The 21,938-nt window shown below is 41.0% G+C and overlaps 1 protein-coding gene and 1 long non-coding RNA gene across 10 annotated transcripts; one reads left to right on the forward strand and one right to left on the reverse strand.

Annotated features, from left to right (window-relative positions):
- Positions 1-237: 237 nt before the first annotated feature.
- LOC140196420 (hepatic and glial cell adhesion molecule-like) lies at positions 238-20,053 on the forward strand. Of its 9 annotated transcripts, none has more exons than XM_072255613.1 (8): positions 238-328; positions 685-877; positions 1,313-1,518; positions 6,287-6,379; positions 7,211-7,573; positions 10,579-10,860; positions 11,694-11,778; positions 17,190-17,769. In XM_072255613.1, the coding sequence occupies exons 4-8, from the start codon at positions 6,331-6,333 to the stop codon at positions 17,194-17,196; spliced, it is 786 nt and encodes a 261-aa protein (XP_072111714.1). In that variant the 5' UTR covers positions 238-328; positions 685-877; positions 1,313-1,518; positions 6,287-6,330; the 3' UTR covers positions 17,197-17,769. The 9 variants fall into 9 exon arrangements, with proteins under 9 accessions (XP_072111714.1, XP_072111713.1, XP_072111715.1 ...); XM_072255612.1 differs by having other exon boundaries at positions 267-364; XM_072255614.1 differs by lacking the exon at positions 238-328 and adding an exon at positions 375-427.
- LOC140196421 (uncharacterized) lies at positions 871-2,766 on the reverse strand. The gene is made up of 3 exons (XR_011885709.1): positions 2,626-2,766; positions 1,548-1,673; positions 871-1,012 (listed from the first exon to the last, which is right to left on the reverse strand). It is a non-coding gene; the product is annotated as an uncharacterized lncRNA (long non-coding RNA).
- Positions 20,054-21,938: the final 1,885 nt, after the last annotated feature.

Raw genomic sequence — 21,938 nt, forward strand, 5'->3', positions numbered from 1 at the left:
GACGGAGACGTAAAATGAAGATTTTTACTCCTCAGGTATATGAAGGACGAGAGTAATAAAGTCAATTCAAACCAATTCAGCTGGAATGACCCGCTCTCGCTCATGTCAGAGAAAGAAGTTTGGCATAGAATCTATGATTGGCGACATTAGGTGCTGAGTTACTCCGGCAGTTTTTTTTTATTATTTGTCGAAAGTGCGGCTCCGGACATCAGGGAATAATTTAGGGACAGAAAGTGCAGACGGATCTCCAGCGGAAATTAATGTGGGACCAGCCAGCTAACTTGTCAATTCAGTGATTGTCTGCCGGAAATAAGTAAACCATAAAGAGGTAAATGTCGCAAGGGGATTTCCGCGGAACAGCAGAGTAAGTGAGTGTTCGAAATGAACACGTGAACACAGACTGTTTACCTGACGTTCAACCCGCCAGGTGAAAGCCAAATCCAGCTGTAGTCTACAACCTGCCCCGTGTCTCTTTGAGGAGAAAATATTCACAATAGGGGTTTACACCGATGACACAAAGAATTTGGCCGCATTGATGCATAAATAACTATTGATAAATGAACAGATTTGTGGAATAAAAACTGCAATGTATGCAGCGAAAAATAGCCACTAATGTAATTAAATAATTATACGATCAATTTCGGTGTAGAATTTATTTAATACAACATGGATTTTATATTCCAGGGATACTTAGGCGGGCTGTGCAAGAGACGGCGAGTATTCGCGTCTTTTTGAAACCATTTCCGGGATTGCAACAGCTATCGGAAGCAGCGCTCGATCCGCAGACACACTGGGAATTGCGTGAACCAAAGAGATTTTCTCTCATTCCTGCAGACGAGGGAGGCAGTTTCTCGATCGCAACCTGGACTGGAACAGAGTAAGTGCTGGTGATGTATTCAGACTGGCCGTTACTGGCCATCTCCCGCTGACAGGGCTTCCCAAAGGAAAGTTTCAGTCCCGCACTGTCGTCCTTTGTCCGGGTTCACAGCATTGTTGTTTCGGCAAAATTTACCTATGAGCAGAATGAGGTGAGAATGGCATAGAAAATGTTGAGATGTTTATGGATTGAGAGGCGAGGGTGACCGGGGTAATGGAAAAATATCCATTTTGAGAGCAAAATCAAACAGATATTAACACACGAAGTGGCAACAAAATGATAGAGACAAGCATGACCCCTGCTCAGTAGCAAACATATTTTTGAGGTAAAAACTGCAACGTATGCAACAACAATCACCCACTAATGTAATCAAATGATTATAAGATCAGTTTCAGTGTACAATTTACTTATTATAAAATGGATTTTATATTCCAGGGATACGTTGGCGGGTTGTGGTAGAAATAGGAACTTTTTGTGGTCTTTTTTAAACTACTTCCTGGGCGGACAAAGATTAAAAGGGCTGTTGGAAACAGTGCTCGATTCGGAAACACACTGGGAATTGAGTGAATGCGAGGAGATTGGCTCTCATTCCTGTAGAAGTGGGAAGCAGTCCCCTCGAACCCCGCCTGGACTGGAACAGAGTAAGTGCTCGGGCTAGATTCAGACTTACCGTCACTGGGTCGTTGTTCCATCTCCCGCTGCCAGGGTTTCGCAGAAGGAAAGTTTCAGTGCGGAATGGTCATTACTCGGTGGGTGGGCCGAGAGGGGATTCACGGCACTGTTGTTTCGTCAAAATCTACATATGTGCAGAATGAGGAGAGAGCGAGGCATAGAAAAAATGTTAAGATGTTATTGAATAGAGAGGAGGGAGGGACCGGGTTATAGACAAATATCCATTTTGAGAGCAACATCAAGGAGATAATTTCTGAACTGATCAGCAGTCCAGACGCTTAGAAAGTTTTCTCCGCCAACAGTAGGCACGCGCTGCAAAAACCTTCAGTCCACAAATAAAACATAGAACATCGAAATTTATAATATATTACAGGCCCATCGGCCCACAATGTTGTGCCGACCATGTAACCTACTCTAAAAACTGCCTAGAATTTCCCTAGCGCATAACCCTCTATTTTACTAAGCTCCGTGTACCCATTTAAGAGGCTCCTAAAAGACCCTATTGTATCCGCTTCCACCACTCTCTGTGTGAAAAACTTAGCCCTGAAATCCCCTCGGTACCCATTTCCAAGGACCTTAAAACTATGCGCCCTCGTGTTAGCCATTTCAGCCCTGGGGAAAAGCCTCTGGCTATCCACACGATCAATGCCCCTTATATTATACACCTAAACATTTAAATTTAAAACAAAAGCTATAAATGTCGTAAATCGAAAATAAAGATTCAAATGGTAAGACTCAGCAGGTCAGGCAGCTTCTATAGGAAAGAATGTTCCCCACGCTTCAGTAGAAAATCGCAGAGTATCTACCGACTTCTCCAGTCCAAGCAGTTTAGAGGGAAATGGAAACGTGCCGACGCGTAGCTCAGAGCTCAAATCGCACAACGGCGGTGGGGAAATTTAAATTCGGTCAACAATCTTACAGTACGATTCAAAATTAGTGACAAAATGTACATGGTCAATTAGTGATATCACGACCAGCGTGAATAGGCATCTTATCTAACTTGTACACTGCGGTCACTCGGAGCCTCTTCCATCACAATTTGTGAGCATCTACTGCCCGGTGGTACCCACAAATACCTTCGATTTAGCGACTCAGGTTTAAACAGGTGGTGGGGAGGAGGGGGAATCGGGGGTCGTGATTGACTCCAGATTTCAAGCAGTCTCCTGGCAGCAGGTCAAACATGGGAAATGCATGAACTTCCTTCTCATGACTACCAATCGCTGATGGATATAGTTTCAGGTTGAAACCTCCCATCAGAACTTCTAACTTAAAGATGCATTACCGCCACCAACTGGATTGGAGTGTAGTTGTAGAGAGTTGGGAAATAAAACTCCCAGTTCTTTATCAAATGAAAACTAAGTTACCCCCAAAAGCCCTGTAGATTGTAAATAATGAAAGACAATATTGTAAAATAAATTAATTTCCAAAACTTAGTATTTTTTTCAATGAAAACTATCAACCCCCAAAGATAGTAGTTTATATAGTATTTGTTTTCATTCAACCCTGTATACATTGTAAAACATTGTGTTCAACTGTGTCATAATGATGACAAAACCTACACACGAGTGATGTTTTCCAACAAGATATAAGGAATAGTTAAGCATAATATACCCAATTCAAAATCGAGTCAATATAATTCCCTCCCTTCTTATTCTACCCCATTCTCCCATCTACCCAACAGTTTTATGTATTTTGTAAAACTGTCTCCACTAAAGTCCCACAATTATCCCACAAGTCTTATGATAATCCCTAATTCTTAACCCACCAAACTCTTAGGTTCTGATTTGGTAGCTGGAAGGGCCGAATGGCCTACTCCTGCACCTGTTTTCTATATTTCTATCCACAACTGAACTTCTAACAGCTTTTTTTAGCCAAACAATTAACCCACTCATTCCGCTCAAGACCACTAAGTGTGGTAACCCATAAAAGTAGACATGTAAACCAATACTTTGAATATGAAATAAAATTTGAAGAGCTTCAGGTAGTAAATCTGATCTTCTCCTAGAATGACCTCAACACTTCTTCACAGTGAGCAACAATTTATCAGAAGCAGGATGAGGGATGTAGAGGGAGTGGACTCACCACGTTGTCAGGACTCTGGGGTCCATCCACAGTCAGCCACTAGAAGCCCTCAAAAGGCTTCTGGTTTCAAAATATTCTAACCTTACTGGTAATTGTGTACACCTCTGTTCAGTCACTCTCAGTGTTAAAACTGTGTGAATTATGCTGTTCATAGTTCAGCCTATGAGCCAACACCTGATACCGTGTCTCTTTGGTACAGTAATCAAATTGCCTTTGGATTATTGCCTTTGTTTTGGAACTGTGCTGGAAATCAAACTATCCAATAAAGTATCTGTCTGAATATTCATTCTGACCTCCTGCATGATCTCTGCACCTGGGTTCATTTCTCCCTCAGTCCCTGGGGTACAGTGTTAGAGTTCTGTACTGTCATGCTGGAGGCTGCGTTGAAGCTTCATGGGATGATATTAGGACACACTGAGGAGGGTAATTATGTACTCTGTTGCATTTTAAAAAACAAGAGTTGTCCTCCGTGAGAAATACAAATGTTTACATTGTTGGAGCGATATAGTGTCATAATGATACAATATCGAGATGTATGAGAAAAGAAGTCCAGAACTTAGGGTCTTGATATCATAAAAGATGGATCACCTAAGACTAAAATGAGAAGAAATCTCTACCTTCAGTAGGGATGAGCTTTGGAATTATCTATCTCAGTGGCTGTGGAGGTCATTCAGTGATTGCATTCAAACTAGAGATTGTCAAATGTCAAGATATCAAAGGAATAAAGGGATATAGGTTTCAGGTACAAAGATGGTTTTTGAGGGAGCAAATCAGCTCTGAATTCTGAATTGGCAGAGCATTCTCCGGGAGCTGAATGATATACTCCTGCATCGATTTCTTAATCCTACATAGCAGAGACCGGCTGTTTGTGCAGCTACACCTACACCACAGTAATATAGCTGTAGTAGATTTATGTGCCCATGATAGTATTGGTAGAGGTTACCAATTCACGGTCCTTATGGAGATAAAGTGCTGTAACATCGTTGGGACACTCTCCATTGTGCTGGGTGGGAATGTAGTCATGATAAATGACTGGACGTCCATGAGCTGATCTGGACTATCAGCAAAAGTGGACATATGATCTCCATGGTCTGTCCTCTCTTGGCCTAACATATCCCACACTCTACCCCTATAATGAAGGTAGGAGAACAATGAAGATACACATGGAGTCAGCAGTGTCACAAGAACTCAATATTGAATGGATTGGAATTCTCTTTGGCTGGGATGAATGAGTCACCCAATTGTCACCTGTGGGAAGAACTATCTTTGCAAAGTCCTTGAGAGCTTCACTGATTTCCTTGTGATTACATTTTTCTGTAGTAAATAGCAGAGTCCAACACTGAACAGTTGGGCTCTGCTATTGCTGCCATAGATAATGACATAATCAATAGGTATCTGCGACTGTATTATGAATGCTGATGTGAGGTCTTGCATTTGCATCTGACAGAATGGAAGTTGGAATATTTGTGCTCCAAGCATTTTGTCAGGAGAAAGGATCCACGGAGTTATCTTTTCATTCTCCCTCCCTGACAAGCAGCTCTAACAGAAGGGCACATTTTTTTTTAAAAATCCTGCACAGCAGACCATGTTACCGCTCTTGGCCACAGTTAGGTCAGAGTAGATCTTCTTGACTTCATCCATAACATTGGGAAGTAGACATTGATACTAGTGGTTGCTAGTTCCATACCAGATTAAGCCATAGGTTTATGGAATGCATTTGCCCTATGAGCTCTGAGTTGCTGGAATACTTTCCTACAGAAAACCCATCCTCTGAAAATTGTATCTTCATGTTTGCTGCTCCAAAATGTTTACCATTTCCATTTTGAACCACCCATCTGTTTCCAATTGTGTCTTAGTGGCAATGTTACTGTCAAAGTGCCAGAATGTCCAGGCTATGAGGACAAGCAATGTCAGGATCTGTCACTTCTGGGAGAGCCTTGAAGATCCATAGATCTGAGACTTCACAGTTAAATATCTTATCTTTTTACAGCATTTAACAGCAAAGTAGATGGCAATATCACTTGTGTCCTCAGCTATTCAGAGCTTAGTGCATTGGGCTTAAACATATCACATTACCTGTTCACGGTGGTTACTCAACTACCAATTTTCTACACTTTTCCATTTCTAAATATATTTTTGCCTGATACTTACTGTAATAGTCATAGAAAGGTACAATATGTGAACAGGCCTTTGGCCCACCAAATCCACATTAACCATCAACCATCCTTTTTAAATAATCCTAATTAGTCCTATTTATATAATTCACCCCACATTCTCATCTACCTTTTCCCTTCTCCTCCCTACAACACACCAGCCCCCCCATCCCCAGACACTCCGGACTCTGCCAGTCATTTACACACTATGGGAACTTCACTAATTCACCTACTGATCCGCTTGCATTTGGGATATGGGGAGGAAAACAGAGCACCTGAGGGCTCTGGGGAGCTGTGAGGCAGCAGCTTACCAGCCTTCAACAATGTTATCAAGAACAGATAATCTGTTTTTGATTGCACTTCCCTCGGTGAAAGATAACAAGTTGTCCTTTTAATGATGAAGAAGATGACATAAGCATGCCTTACTCACACTCATGTGGCTAGTATTTGCTGGAAACCCAGTACTGAGTATTGAATCTCATATTTCTCTCATCTTTTTTAGGACCATCTCACACTCGCATAAAGGAAATAGGTGCATGACACATCATGGATCTCTCAGACACAGTAAACATCAACATCTTCAAACTTGCTTCAGGTAACATGTACAAACTGAGGAATTCTTGAATCTTTAAGACACATCATGCATTATTCAGATGCATTGAGAAAATGTTGACCTCCCGATAATTCTGAATTTCTGTTCCGTGACAATGTACCCAACACCATTGTCAGACAACACATGTGCTGGGTGTAAATGCCAAGCATCTCTCACTTTAACACACTGTAGCTGTGAAGAAGTTTGCTGATCTTGTTTTATTTTTTCTCTCTCATTGGTTCTACTTGACTTCTGAACATTTCCAGTATTTCTATTTTATTTTATGGCATTCAGAAATGATGCGTAACCAATTTTTATTCAATAAGTTAGCTGTGGGCAGTATATCTCAGTGACAAAACATGTTCTCTGCCCCTGTTCAGGTAGCTGGACACGATTTCTTTCTGTTCACTCGCAGTAACCACTGTCTCTTGCAGCAATATTTTTTCTCTGAGAATCTATCAAATTCAGACACATGATCCTGTCGCTGCCAAGAGTACAATCGGAGAAGAGGGTTGGAGCTGGGATTGTACTTCAACCAACCTTGTTGATCATTGTGCCGGTGGGTCTTTGACCAGCAGGTGTCTTGTCCAGATTGAGGCTCATTTCTAGTGCCCAGCCTGGCATCAGGTGGAGCTCAGCCCAACATGCATGGGAAAATGGTCCATTGCTGGCTGGCTCCAGGGTGTAGTGAATATAGCCCTTGAAATTTCAGTACCACTTACACATTACTCCGTGTACTATGGTGCTTCAAGGTAAACTCGTTGATCATGGTTTATAATCCCAGATTTCCAGCACCTACAGTACTTTACTTTTGAATTTATGTTTATTTTCCAGTCTTCCATGTAATTTTGGTATGCAGGGGGGCTCTGTATGCCAGACCTGGTACTCTCACTAATGCTGCTGCAGGACAAACCGTGATGTTCCCCATCGAGTACCAAAGCAATGAAGATCAGTACGGTGTTACCTTTAGATTAACATTTCCACAGCTCTTTAAAATTTTAATATGGAAATCCAATAATCCAGACAATCTGCATATTGTACATCCACAATATAAACACAGAGCCACAATCAAAAATGGATCGCTGGTGTTATATGATATAGAAGTCAGCGACAGTGGAGAGTATCAAATACGAACTGACTACTATGGGATAGAACTGAAAAACCATGATCAAAGTTCTTTCATAATTCAAGTCTTTGGTAAGTATTCATTTCTTGTACTTTTTATAGTTCCAGCCTCTTTAGAAAATTAAGTATTTTCAAGTTCCAGTCCTTGGTCGAGGTCAACTATATGAAGATTAGAAGTGAGTTATGTGATGGACCGTGACAGCAAAAAAAGCATTTCACTAAGTGTGACCTTAGGGAGTCTGAATAAGATAAAAGTCAGTGGCTGTCAATGGAGAAATTCTCCCAATGATTGGGGTCCATAGAAACCATAGAAACTACAGCACAGAAACAGGCCTTTTGGCCCTTCTTGGCTGTGCCAAACCATTTTCTGCCTAGTCCCACTGACCTGCACACGGACCATATTCCTCCATACACCTCCCATCCATGTATCTGTCCAACTTATTCTTAAATGTTAAAAAAGAACCCGCATTTACCACCTCATCTGGCAGCTCATTCCATACTCCCACCACTCTCTGTGTGAAGAAGCCCCCGCTAATGTTCCTTTTAAACTTTTCCCCCCTCACCCTTAACCCATGTCCTCTGGTTTTTTTCTCCCCTTGCCTCAGTGGAAAAAGCCTGCTTGCATTCACTCTATCTATACCCATCATAATTTTATATACCTCTATCAAATCTCCCCTCATTCTTCTACACTTCAGGGAATAAAGTCCTAACCTATTCAACCTTTCTCTGTAACTGAGTTTCTCAAGTCCTGGCAACATCCTTGTAAACCTTCTTTGCACTCTTTCAACCTTATTTATATCCTTCCTGTAATTTGGTGACCAAAACTAAACACAATACTCCAGATTCAGCCTCACCAATGCCTTATACAACCTCATCATAACATTCCAGCTCTTATACTCAATACTTTGATTAATAAAGGCCAATGTACCAAAAGCTCTCTTTACGACCCTATCTACTTGTGACGCCACTTTTAGGAAATTTTGTATCTGTATTCCCAGGTCCCTCTGTTCTACTGCACTCCTTAGTGCCTTACCATTAACCCTGTATGTTCTACCTTGGTTTGTCCTTCCAACGTGCAATACCTCACACTTGTCTGTATTAAACTCCATCTGCCATTTTTCAGCCCATTTTTCCAGCTGGTCCAAATCCCTCTGCAGGCTCTGAAATCCTTCCTCACTGTCTACTACACCTCCAGTCTTTGTATCATCAGCAAATTTGCTGATCCAATTTACCACATTATCATCCAGATCATTGATATAGATGACAAATAACAATGGACCCAGCACTGATTTTAGATGTTGGCGGTCCGTCATTCAGCCTTAGAAAATCACTGCATCAATTCCTCAGACTGTCTTCGGCCCAGCAACCTTCTCTCAATCGAGTCAGAAAGGCGGAGGTTTACAGCTCATTGTGTAATATTAAATTCAGTACTGAACTTCCTGGAATATGTTGCAATCTTTGCCTTCAGGGTGCAGGGTGCAGTGAGATGATACTCACCCAGGCTACCGTGATAGCATGTGAAACCACAATGTCAGCCACAAGAAGGGCAAAGGCAGCAGGGACGTAGAATGGTCACTGCCTACAGGTTCCCTTTCAGTGAACACAGCTGCCTGATCTAGAAATGTATCACAATTCCTTCACTGATCCTGGGACTAAAGCCTGGACTCTAAATGTGTCAGTGATCTGAAAGTATCTTTACCAAATGCAGCTCGCCACCAACTTTGATGGCCTTTAGGAATGGGCAGTAAAGAATATTTAAGGCATCCGTTAGTCTCGCGAGACCATGGATCTGTGCCTGGAAAGTCTTCACTCTCCAGGGCGCAGGCCTGGGCAAGGTTGTATGGAAGACCAGCAGTTGCCCATGCTGCAAGTTTCCCCTCTCCACGACACCAATGTTGTCCAAGGGAAGGGCATTAGGACTCACACAGCTCGGCACCTGTGTTGTCGCAGAGCACTGTGTGATTAAGTGCCTTGCTCAAGGACACAACACGTTGCCTGGGCTGGGGCTCGAACTCACGACCTTCAGTCGCTAGTCCAATGCCTGAACCATTTGGCCACGTGCCCACGTGTAAAGAATATACATTTTAAAATATCCAATTAATTTAACGTTTCTACCTGGTTTAAAAAATGTATCAGTGTTTTAGTGGATACATATTCGATCATTTTCTCACAAAGAATGAATTTGAAAGGACTACTATAGTTTAATCAGTTGTCCCTGTGCATTCACTGACAAGCAGGTTTCTGCAAAGACAAGTTTAGCAAAGTTTCCATTCTGTTACTCAAAAGCAGCAAATGTTTAGACTGTTATCAAGCAAGCCTACATTTTCTCACGTAATGCAGTAAGTTTATAGGGTAGTGTGTTGAAACTGTACCAAAGCTAAATGAAAGAAATGAACCTCTTTATCCCTTGTTTAACAATTAGTCATTGTGAAATCATTTCTGGTACCACTTCTACTTTGATAAAGGCTTCGTTGCTCTCATGACAGAAAGCAAAGCATGTCTCTACTTAAGAAGTATTAATACAGCATTTCAGTCATAGAAAGATAAATACTATGCTGTTCTTACATTACGAGCCAACAGAGATATACCTAACAGGTAGTACAGAGCTGAAATTTAGACATCCCTTCAACATTGCACTGACAGGTTTCTTCATGAAGTAGGTAATCAAAAAAATCAAAATACTGTGTTGTGGTATCCAATTTTGCACCTCCAGTCTTCTGTGGCCAGTGAGGATGTAAAGATCATTGCCAGAGTGCAGCAAACTTTTCTCTTGTTTCCTGCAGTAACCTGGGGTGTATCCTGTCTGGTGCTGGGGACCTCTAACCAAATGTTTTTCAAAAGTTCCAGCACATCCTCTTTCTTAACATTAAATTATTCCAGCATATCAACCCATTTAACATTGTCCTTGTTGTATGTTCTACTCTGTATTGTAAGCTTTGAGGTTAATAACTTTATAACACAAAACCTAAAAGAAAAACATGCAGTTGTGTAGGTAATGTATGAAAATGGTCAAGAAAATAATCACATCAAATAATTGCAATTGCATTTAAAAATCCTCTTACATTATTATATTTCAGAACCAGTTTCTCAACCTGTAGCAAAGACTTTAAGTCATGGTCAGAATACAGCAAATATCACTTTGAATTGCTCTGTCTCCAATGGAACGGCAGTCATGATTTACTGGGAAAAAATATCCTTATCTGGAGTCATTGTCGAGACGTATACAAACACAATTCTTGTGATAGACTGTGCTATTGAAGATGAACAACATGAGTACAGGTGCATTGCAAAAAATCTCATCAGTAATGCATCCAGCAGTGAGATATCTATCAACTCATGTAACACCAGAAATCTGAACGGTGAGAAATTGGACATTGATCTTTTACATAATGTTGTCCCTGCAGTTGATACCAAGGATGTGAACTTTTACTACTAGATAAGAAATATATAATGATCTTTTTAAGCAATTAAAGCAATATTAAGCAGTTAGTGCATCGCCTTACAGTGCTGTTTGTGTTTCAATTCTCACCCATCTATAAGGAGTTAGTACCTTCTCCCCGTGACCGCGTGGGTTTCCTGAGTGCTCCGGTTTCCTCCCACATTCCAAAGATGTACATTTATGGATTGTGAGTTGTGGACTTGATACATTGACACTTGGCGGATTTGATTTGGCCCAGACGACACATCTCACTACGTTTCAGTGTACATATGAGAAATTAAACTAATTCTTAAGATCTTTATTTAGAATATTTGGCAGATTTTAACCATAAACTAGGAAAGAGAATTACTGATAATGAAATCAGAAACTGCAGATGCAGGAAGTGTAAAATAAAATTAGAAAATGCAGGAAATACTCAGCAGGTCAGGCAGCACCTGTGGTTAGACATACAGAGTTAACATTAGAGCTCTGATGAATTCCGCTCAGACAAAACCGTTAATTCTGTCACTTCCCACATATGCTGCCTAAAATACAGTTAATGCTTATTGGTGCAGTGTGCTTTTAAAATATGGAACCATAGATTAAAGGAAAATCAAAATCTAAAACAACTTTTAAAATATAAGCCATTGGAGAAACTAATCTTTTAATAAGAGCTGGAGAACAGCCATATTATTGAACTAAATGTGTGGTACACTTGACCACAAGAAGCTGAATGGTCCATTTATCTCATTAATTTCTATAAACTATTTTCAGATAAAAGGAATTATCTTATGATCCTGATTCCTTTGGTGATGATGGCAATTTCATTGTTTGCATTTGCAAAATACATCTCTAATTGGTGAGTGTTGCTGCTCAGGTTAGTATGACCCATAGAGAAAACAAAGTGGTCTGTTGCTCACAGAGCCTGGATTTTCTTTATTTTAGGATTATTTATCAATTGAATAAATTATGACATTATTTGTGTAATAATGATGTGGCTGATTTGTGGTGTCCCTTCTGGCAATGGTCTGGTATTAAATTAGTAATTGCATAGACTTTTGGCTATATAACTGAATTCTGGGATTTTTTTTTCAATAATCAATACTCAGTTACATTTTAAACTTAAGGCATTGAAGTTTTGGTTGTAATAAGAGCACAAAGTGAAAAAGACAGCATTCCTGAATAAACATAATTAATTATGAATATTCAGGTGTTCCTAGTCAGACTACCGTTCAGAAGTCATCTCTAGCAGTGGCCCTAAGAAAAAATTTTTAAATGCCCCAGAAATTTTAGACTTTATTGTGAGAAACTGAGTTTTCAATGTGTTCAGACTTCCACAGTGTATAATATAATTTGATTTATCATTTTATCTCCTATCTTAACTGAGGAATGTATTCCAGTCTTGAAATCTCTAAGACAGAATTAATATTTTTAATGTTGTGTATTTAATATTTCAGTAATATTTTAAATGCATTATTTTAAGCATTCTTTGTTAATGTAGTTCATTACGGGATGTATGTGAGAGGCACATAAATGGTACGTTGTATGTCTTTACACCAGCACAAGTACTACAGATTAGGAAGAAATGGCACTGGACAAAGCAGTGAGGTAGCTTTCAGAAAGACAAAGAAAATGGTGACATCAGACACTGTACTCTCATGTTATAACCCACATCATCCAGCAAAACCTGCCTTTGGCATATCGTATTATAGTATAGGTATTGTCATGGTCCAGTCAGTGAAGTCCGCTTTCCGGTTCACAGTCCGGTCCATGGACTCAGGACTCCGGGTCTTCCAGCTGTCCCTTGTTTTGTTTGGGTTAATCATAGGCACCTGATTCCCATCTTGAGGCTTGGAATATCAGTAGCCTTGGGGTTGAGTGTGGGATGCTGGTTTGTCTTGTCAAGATTTCCTGGGAGCAACCTGCCGGTAGAAGGCTGGGGTGGCCACTTGTCATCTTTGGGCCGTGTTGGAGAACCATTGCTTCATAGAGCCTTGCTGTCGGTAGTCGGAGATGCCTTTGTGGTATGGATTCGGCCGTTTCCTGGGCCAGCTGAGTGGCCATTAGCCACTCTGAGCTAGGTAGGGATCCGGCTGTTTCCGTTGCCAGCCGAGGTTGCTGGCCGTAACGACGACTCGGAGCAACCCCGATGCAGAGATGGAACTGTCTGTTGTTCTTCAGTGTTTGTCTCTGCTTGTCCTCGCCTCCGTGGGGTAACTCAGGCCATGCTGCTGTTGCTCTGTGGGGGGATTGGTCTTGTTTTATCCTTGCGTCTGTGGGGTAAGTCAGGCCATTTAGCTGTTGCCCTGTGGGGGGACCTGTCTTGTGTTGTCTTTGCCTCTGTTGGGTAAGTCCGGCTGGTTTGTTGTTACCCGACTGATAGACCTGTCCCACCTTGGTGTGGAGATAAAGTTGAGTCCTGGCTCTATGGTTATGTACAGTTCCCAGTCTGTCTCCAAGCTCCAGCCTCCAAGTTTCCAGCCTCCATCCTCAAGCCTTAGACTCAAGACCCTAGCCTCAAGCCTATAGAGCCAAGACCCCAGCCATGTCCTTGCCTAGTTTTGGGGTCTGAGCCCGAGGCAAGACCCAGGTCTGGGTCCTTGTCCAGTCTCTGGCTCGGAGTCCAAGCCCAGGCTCCTAGTTCTTAGTTCCTTGTCTGGGTTCCCTGTTTCTTGTCCATGTCCTAGCCCAGGTTCTGCATCTTGTGCCGAGTACTTCAGTATCTGTGTCTTGCATTTGGGTCTGTTCCCAGTGCCCCCATTGTGACAGGTATAGTCATGTCACACATTATGAATGATGGATGTGAACACTCCATAGCCCTTGCGTCACATTCCCTTACTGCTGTAGAGAAAAATTATGCACAGATTAACAACAATTGGGGTGTAAAACATTTCAACCAGCACCTGTATGGGAGAGAGTTTACCCTCATCACTGATCATCAACCACTCGTGTCCATTTTCAATCAACAGAAGTAGCAGCGGCATAAATGCAGAGATGGGTTCTTTATTGGAGGACACAATTACAAGATCGAATTCAAGAGGATAACTAATCATGGAAATGCTGACGGATTGTAGCATTTACCCTGGATAAAGATATACCTGATACAGGAGGACAATCCTCTTGACATATTCTCCCTATCGCAAATCGACAGTCTCCCTATTACAGCAGAGATGATCCAAAGAGAAACCAGGAAAGACCCCACACTGTCTCAGGTCTCCATGGGCACTCAAATGGCTGGAATATGCGGCAGAAACTCTAGTTCCCCCGTTCTAACCAGCACTAGGATGAACTTGCCCTTAACTGTGGTTGCCTGTGTGGGAATTGAGAGGAGTTGTATCATCCAAGCTGCGAGCTAAAGTGATAGAGGATAGAGAATAAAGCGATAGAGGAGCTACATGCTGGTCATCTAGACATAGTCAAAATGAAAGTGTTGGATCACAGCTTTGTCTGGTGGCCTGAGGTAGATCAGCAGATCGAGCAGCATGCTATGTACTGTTTAGGATGCCAACACATCCAAAAGATGACAAGAGAATCTTGGAGAGGAAATGTGTCCAGACCTGTCAGAACCATTTCTTGCAGTCCTACAGTTACCTCCTACAAGCACCATAGAGGAGGCCCCAGAACCTGAGATTGTTTCACAGCCACAAGTCTCACCTGCCAAGCAGAGTGACCTCCCTTGTCAGGAAGTCGTTATCCCTCAAGAGTAAGGAATCCTCTTCAGCAATTAAATTGTTAGGCCTGAATAGGACAATTTCAAATATATTATGATGTAGATGTCCATATATTAGTTCTATTATATAGTATTTTGTGTTTGTGTGTATGTATTGTTTTATTAAACATTCCTTATTTACAAAATTCTTTATGGCTTAAATGTAAGAAGTAAGTGAATGGCATATATCATTATGCCACCACATCATATGCACATGCCTCACTAAAGTAAGCATGAAGCAGACGCACATATCCCTGCCTCCATATTTTTCTTTATTCTTTTATGTTTTGTAGTTACAAAGACATAACATTTAACTTTTGCTCAGTCACCTGCAAGAACTCCTCAGAATCTTTTGAAAGGTCTTGATCCCATATCTTCCTTATTCGACACCATGTATCCTTCACTTGATGTTGTATTTGTAGAAAAGTCCTTCTGTCATAAGGAGGTGGCTGGAAACAGACCCAAGTGCAAGACACAAACACTGAAGTACTAGGGACAGGAGTAGGATATAGGGTGAAGGCTAGGACATGGACACGAAATCCGGGAACCTGGAACGGGACTGGACAAGAGAACTAGGAGCCCGGGCTTGGACTCCGAGCCAGAGACCGGACAAGGACCCAGAACCTGGGTCTTGCCTCTGGCTCAGACCCCAGCACTAGGCAAAGATGTGACTTGGCTGGCAGGCATGATGAGGCTGGAGTCTTCAGACTTGAGGCGAGGCTGGAGACCAGAGACCTGAGGCTTGGGGTCTTGAAGCTTGGCTTGGGTCGAGGCTCGAGGCTTGGGGTCTTGAAGCTCCTCCGGAGCAGGATGCGGTACTCCTGGGCAGGGCGAGGATATCCACCCGATGGAGGCAAGGGACAGAATGGGACAGAACAAACCACAGGGTAACAGCAATACGGCCTGGCTTGCCCGACGGAGGCAAGGGACAGGAAGGGAGCTAGGTACAAGACTTCAGGCAAGACGAGGCGAGAGTTACCAGCAAGACAAGGCAAGGCTTCAGACGAGGAAACAGAAGGCAGAGGAAGGGATACAAGGAGTAAGGACAAGAACAATCCAGCAGCCACGCCCTGGTCTCTGGAGGTATTTATGCAGCCAGCCCCAACAAGAATCAGCTGCCTCAATTAGTGCTCAACAGGAACAGAAACAGGGTAGGCAGGAAAACCTGGAGCAAGGGTTGATGGACCTGACTGTGAATCAGAATGCGGACTTCACGGACTGAACCATGATACCTGCTTTGTCTTCAGTAATTCATAAAATAGAAAGTATGACATATTAGGCCAGAAACAATTAATGCAATACAATATTCCAATTACTAAGCAAATATGACTGTTGAAAATATGCTTGGAAATTATTTACAAGTCTTCATCTTCTAGCTTAATCTGATTAAAATTAAACAGGTTGCAATAAATATTTTTGAATGCCTTGTTTATGAATAAATAAATACATTGTTAAAAAAGATGATCCTTTTAATGTTAATACCTTTGAAATTGCACCATCATGTTCTTATTATATATAAATATTTATAAAATATAATACATATATAAACACTTAGAAACATACAAAGCTGAGATATCGTATAGAATGTCAGCTGTCTCTACTTTTGAACTTCATTGCATGTTTGGTTTGATTTGGAATACTGACCGGTATTAATATCTTTTCGAAGGAGCGATCAGAGTAGATGAGAAAATGAACATTCTTGTTGTGGTTCACAAATACCAACATTGGATTGTTTATATTTTACCTGCAGAATTTTAATCCAGTGTGACATGTTCCCTTTTTGGTCTTCACAATGGGCAGTGCTGCTCCTTCACAGCTCCAGCGACCCAGGTTCAGTCCTGATCTCCATTGCTGTCTGTGTGGAGTCTGCATGTTCTACCTGTGCCTGTATGGGTTTCCTGTAGATGCTTTGGTTTTCTCCCGTGCTATTTGGCAGACTAATTAATTAGATATTTTTATATTATGGCAATATAGTTATATGACACAGAGGCAGACTCTTCAGTCTACCACGTCAACACAGACCATCGAGTATCTCTCTCTATTAATCATGCTTACTGGCACTTGGTTCCTAGACTCTCTGCATTTGTAACTCAAGTGCACATCTAGATGAATCTGGAATACACTACCTTAGAGAATGATGGAGGCAGATACACTCACAACATTTAAGAAATATCGAGAGCAATGCACACAAAATGCAAAATTCAAAGTCAAAGTAAATTTAGTATCAAATACACATATGTCAGCATATACAGCCCTGAGATTCAATTTTTAGCAGGCATACTCAATAAATCCACAATGGAATACTAACCATAATATTCACGTACACTCCAAAGAAAACAAACCCGGCCTGCACAATCTCTCAACCTTAACATTATTGGTAGAGACATTGTTACAACTATACTAGGATGGCTTATGTACACCCTTGTGTCATTTTATAGACATATCTATCTACGTATATAAGCTATCTTATGTATTTATAGTACATATTTTAGTAATATTGCATTCTTTTGTGGCCTTTTTTTGGAGCTGCAGTATTATGTACTCCTTACAATTGTTTACAGGAAGTGACAGGCAACAATCTTGAATCTTGACATGAGGCAAGAAAATCTGTCCAACCTTCTGTACTACTGCTGGGATACCATCATGTTCCATAGCTTTTATCTCTGCTATCCAGTGCATAAAACTCTTCTTGAGATCACAATGGTGTGATTTGGCTAAATAATTCTATGATGGTCGGGATTGCAGAATCTTTTCTGACTGAATTTGGTTGGAAATCCTTCAGTGTTACTTATAAGCCTCGTATCTGAGTCCACTAGAGATGTGTGTGGAAAATTCGCCTCCTGTTATCTGCATAATTATCCACAATTTTCATGAGAAGATTTGAAAGTATTATTTACTCATGATGTACAAAGGGATTGCAGTGGAAAGATCCAGCATGTTACCCATAACGTAGGAGGTGGAGTACAACTTTATCAGACAGTTACAAGGGAGAGTGCTCTCACTGTCAGCACAGTTCCCAGGCAGTAAGAGGAGGACTTTACCTGGGCTGGGAATGGCCTTACTATGTTTGAATTCAGTCCCGCATATAATTGAAAGATTTCACAACTGTTTTGTAAGTTTTGTATTGACTTATCAATTTAAAAGTAAACACTGGAATACAGTATTTTAACATCAGTGTCTTGTCTTTAGACGTCCGAATGACCAGTCCTAACGCTCGATGATCGTCTCCAAGAATTATCTGGAAACACTCACATTCCTGCACAAAATTCAGCAGCCTTTACTGGAGTACTACAGACCATACTTGCGAATGACAGCTCATTTCTCTATAGCATCTCTGGCTTACCACAAGCATGACCAACTGATAGCTGATCCAAACAACAAATTCCCAAGGCTTAAACTTGCAGGGAAACCAGGACACCTCATAACACCTGAGTATAGGTTGGAGGTGACATGACCACCTGCTCATGGAATATGAGAAATTGTCTTGTTTCTGACAGTGGTCACCCAAACACTGCACTCCTGCCCTCCGAGTTCCATTTCTGTGAGCATCCCTGCTATATACACGGCCTCCTTTGTATCTATTACAGTTAAAAACATAAGAAATAGGAGCAGGAGTAGGCCATCTGGCCCATCAAGCATGCTCCCCCATTCAATATGATCATGGATGATCTGGCCATGGACTCATCTCCATCTACCTTCCTTTTCCCCTTAACCCTTAATTCCCCTACTATGCAAATATATATCCAACCTTGTCTTAAACATATTTACTGAGGTAGACTCCACTGCTTCATTGGGCAGAGAATTCCACAGATTCACCAATCTCTGGGAAAAGCAGTTCCTCCTCACCTGCATCCTAACTCTATTCCCCCGAATCTTGAGGCTATGTCCCTTAGTTGTGTATTTCAGAAAAGAAAAATGGGTCATAGATCCTTGCAAACAGAACAGCTGATATGGAAAATCATTACACAGAAGACCAATTACACATCATTTTTTTTAAAGTTTTATATTTTCCACAACAAATCTAACAGCAATAAAAATTTGACATTGAAGTTCAATGCATTGGCACATTCCGAAAGCCATGTAGGACCCGACCTACTTCCTATACTTGATCTCATGTCACTTTACTTGTTGCAGTTCTGAACTTTCACGAACCTCAGCACTTCAATTCCATGTTTCTTTCACAATCAAACTGAAATGTGATTGGTGTCCAGATTAGTAGCAAGCACGCTGATGTCCTGACCCTGACACTCAAAGGCGGCTCCAGCTGTTTCATTGTTCTTCAATATGTTGGATAATGAGATATATTCCAAACAACACTGGCAAAGAAATGATTCATTTTGAACTGATAAATGCTTAAAACAAACTACTTTTAATTATGTTCGAACAAAAATAATTTTACCTCTAGTTGAGGTGGGCAATGTAATTGACAAATCTGACCGTAATAAATGTAGAGCTTTAAGATAATTACAGGCTAGATGTAGCACCTTCACTGCCGTATATGTTATTGTAGAATCTATTTTTGGGAAATCGATTTCATGAACCTAATTAATTACATTCACTGGAGTAGATGGAAACTGATAAAGTGGAGAAAATCTGCTGCTGCTGGAAATCCGAACAACACACACAAAATGCTGGAGGATCTCAGCAGACCAGGCAGCCTCTATGGAAAAAAGTACAGTCGACATTTCGGGCTGAAATTGATAAATGTTTTCCAATGCCAGGGAACAGTTTTACAGAATTGAAAGAAAAGCAGAAAACAGAATGTCAAACATTGAAAGGGCCAGACAACATTTTAGTAGAGGGTGGAATCTGTGGGAAAGGAGATTTGGAGAGTTTCAACCAGGAGGCTTTGTGGTTGCCTTTCCTTGATGCCTGTGGTGAAAGGGAGAGCAGTGACAAAGTCAATATTCCAGAGACAGTCATGCAGTCAATCCCTCCCCCACAAACAACTCCCAAATGATCAGGCAACACTGGCAGAGGTGAACTTTGACCTGTATAGGTTTGCTTTCTAATTGGACGAGAGGTTTGACTGTCAGTGCAAGGCCATAGCTCCCATAATGGTTGGTTTAGCCCCAGCTTATGCTCAGAACTCACAGATGAGGGGATTGTGAGCTGGGAGCTCCAGGCTAGACCATGGTCTGCTCATGTTTAAGCACAGTCTATGAGCGCACAGGAACAGACCTGCCCAGGACAATCACGGCATGTTGGCCAGCATCCCACAGAACGTAGAGAACAGCACAAACACAAGAAATACTTTGTCTTCAGTGAGGGTTGCAGTTTGAGCAATGAACTGATATTGGCATGAAATCTCTTGCATTATTTTGTATGGACAAAGGTAATTCTACATAATAAAATCAAAACTTTGGATTTCTATGGTTACACATGACAATAAAAAACAGACAACAATGGTTCATTGATTTTTTTTTTGCTTCATTGCAAGCTCCATGAATTAATTTACAACGCCAGAGGATAAAGTGCAAGGAATAAAATCCCTCAGAAGTGGAGCAGAGATAAAAAGCACCCGCATCTCAAAAGCCTCACCCAGTCACCAAGGAAGTAAACAGTTTGGTGGGAATACTGACTAAATCAGAAATGTGGTTCCAGATTTGGTTAAAAGCTATGCAGAGTTTACAAGGCAATAATTAGACTGTCTGACTTCTTCATTGCTGCCTTAGGGACAGAAAAGAATATCTGATTATGGAACCTAAAACTTGATTAATTTTCAAAATTAAATAAACAATTTGCAATTGATGTAAAAACATTAGTTATTAACACAGAAAAACAAGCAATTTTCTTTATAAAATATTGCTGAGATTTTTTAAATTTTAAAATTTTAAAAAATTATATTTTTAAATATAAAATATTTGTGCTAATTATATTAACAGCATAATTATCTTGACATTTCACCTACTTAATCAAAATAATTAATGTGGTATAGTCCACCATTCTGCAGAGTACATACTAACTGGATTCACCACAATAAGTGAAGTTTTATTCAGCTCTTTAAAGCAGATTGATAATCTGGGAAGAGCTAATTGAAGTAAGGCTGAATAGAATGAGCTTTTATTCAGCTCATATCAAATGGTGAAAGGCTTTGATAGAGTGGATGTGGAGAGGATGTTTCCTATGGTGGGAGAGCCTAAGACCAGAGGGACACAGCCTCAGAATAGAGGGGTGTTCATTTAGAATGGAGATGAGCAGGAATTTCTTTTGCCAGAGAGTGCTGAGTCTGCGGAATTCCTTGCCATAGGCAGCTGTGGAGGCGATGTCTTTATGTACCTTTGAGGCAGATTCATTGAAGGTAAAATCTTGATTGGTCACGGCACGAAGGGATACCGGAAGAAAGCAAGAGATTAGGGCTGAGAGGAAAATGGGATCAGCCAGGATGAACTGGTGGAGCAGACTCGATGGGCCATATGGCCTAATTCTGCTCCTATATCTTTTGGTCTCATGGTCTTACCATGGCCAGTTCTGGGTTTCGGAACAGGGAGAAAAGGCATCTATCATGGGTAAGAGGGGGTAAACCTGAATGTATTTCGGTAGATTGTCTTAAACTGGCCCAGCAAGATTTGGAGAATTCTGTTACCATACCCCTGCTGTCACGATACGACCAGGATGAATAGGGAAACTTGTCAAATGCCTTACTCAAATCCATATACACCACATCCACTGCTCTACCTTCATTAATTTGTTTTGTCACATTCTCGAAGCTTTCAGTCAGGCTTATAAGGTACAACTTACTCCACCACAAGGCTTGCTAACTACCCCTAATCAGACTCTACTCCTCTTAATGCTCATAAGTTCTGTCTCTCAAAATATTCTCCAATGGTTTGCAACCACTGGTGTAAGACCTGGAAGTAGAATCTGTTGAAGATGATAGCAATCATGTAGAAATAAAGTTTAACTGTCTAAAGGATGCTTTGGTAGAATCAGCAAAGTCAGTGATTCCTAAAAAAGAAAAGAAGCACAAAAACAAATGAATGACAGATGAAATCAAAAATCTAATGGAAGAAAGCAAATCCCATAGAATGTAAGTCCTTAGATAAAAAAGCTGAAAGCTTAGGTCAAAAAGCCAAAGAAGAATGGTTAAACCAGGAATGTAAGCAACTAGAAAGAATCCCTATTACTGATCGAGAAAGGTTACATCAACAAATCAAGAATATTACTAGTAAAAAGCTCCTCTGTTCTTCAGGTGGATATTTGAAAGCAAAGGACGGTACCATTACCATGGAAGAAGATGAGATTATGAACGGATGGACTGAGTATATTCAGGAATTGTTTGAAGACGATTGAGTCAAAAAACCAGAAAT

Source organism: Mobula birostris, chromosome 4 (assembly GCF_030028105.1).
Source record: "Mobula birostris isolate sMobBir1 chromosome 4, sMobBir1.hap1, whole genome shotgun sequence".
Lineage (NCBI taxonomy): Eukaryota > Metazoa > Chordata > Chondrichthyes > Myliobatiformes > Myliobatidae > Mobula > Mobula birostris.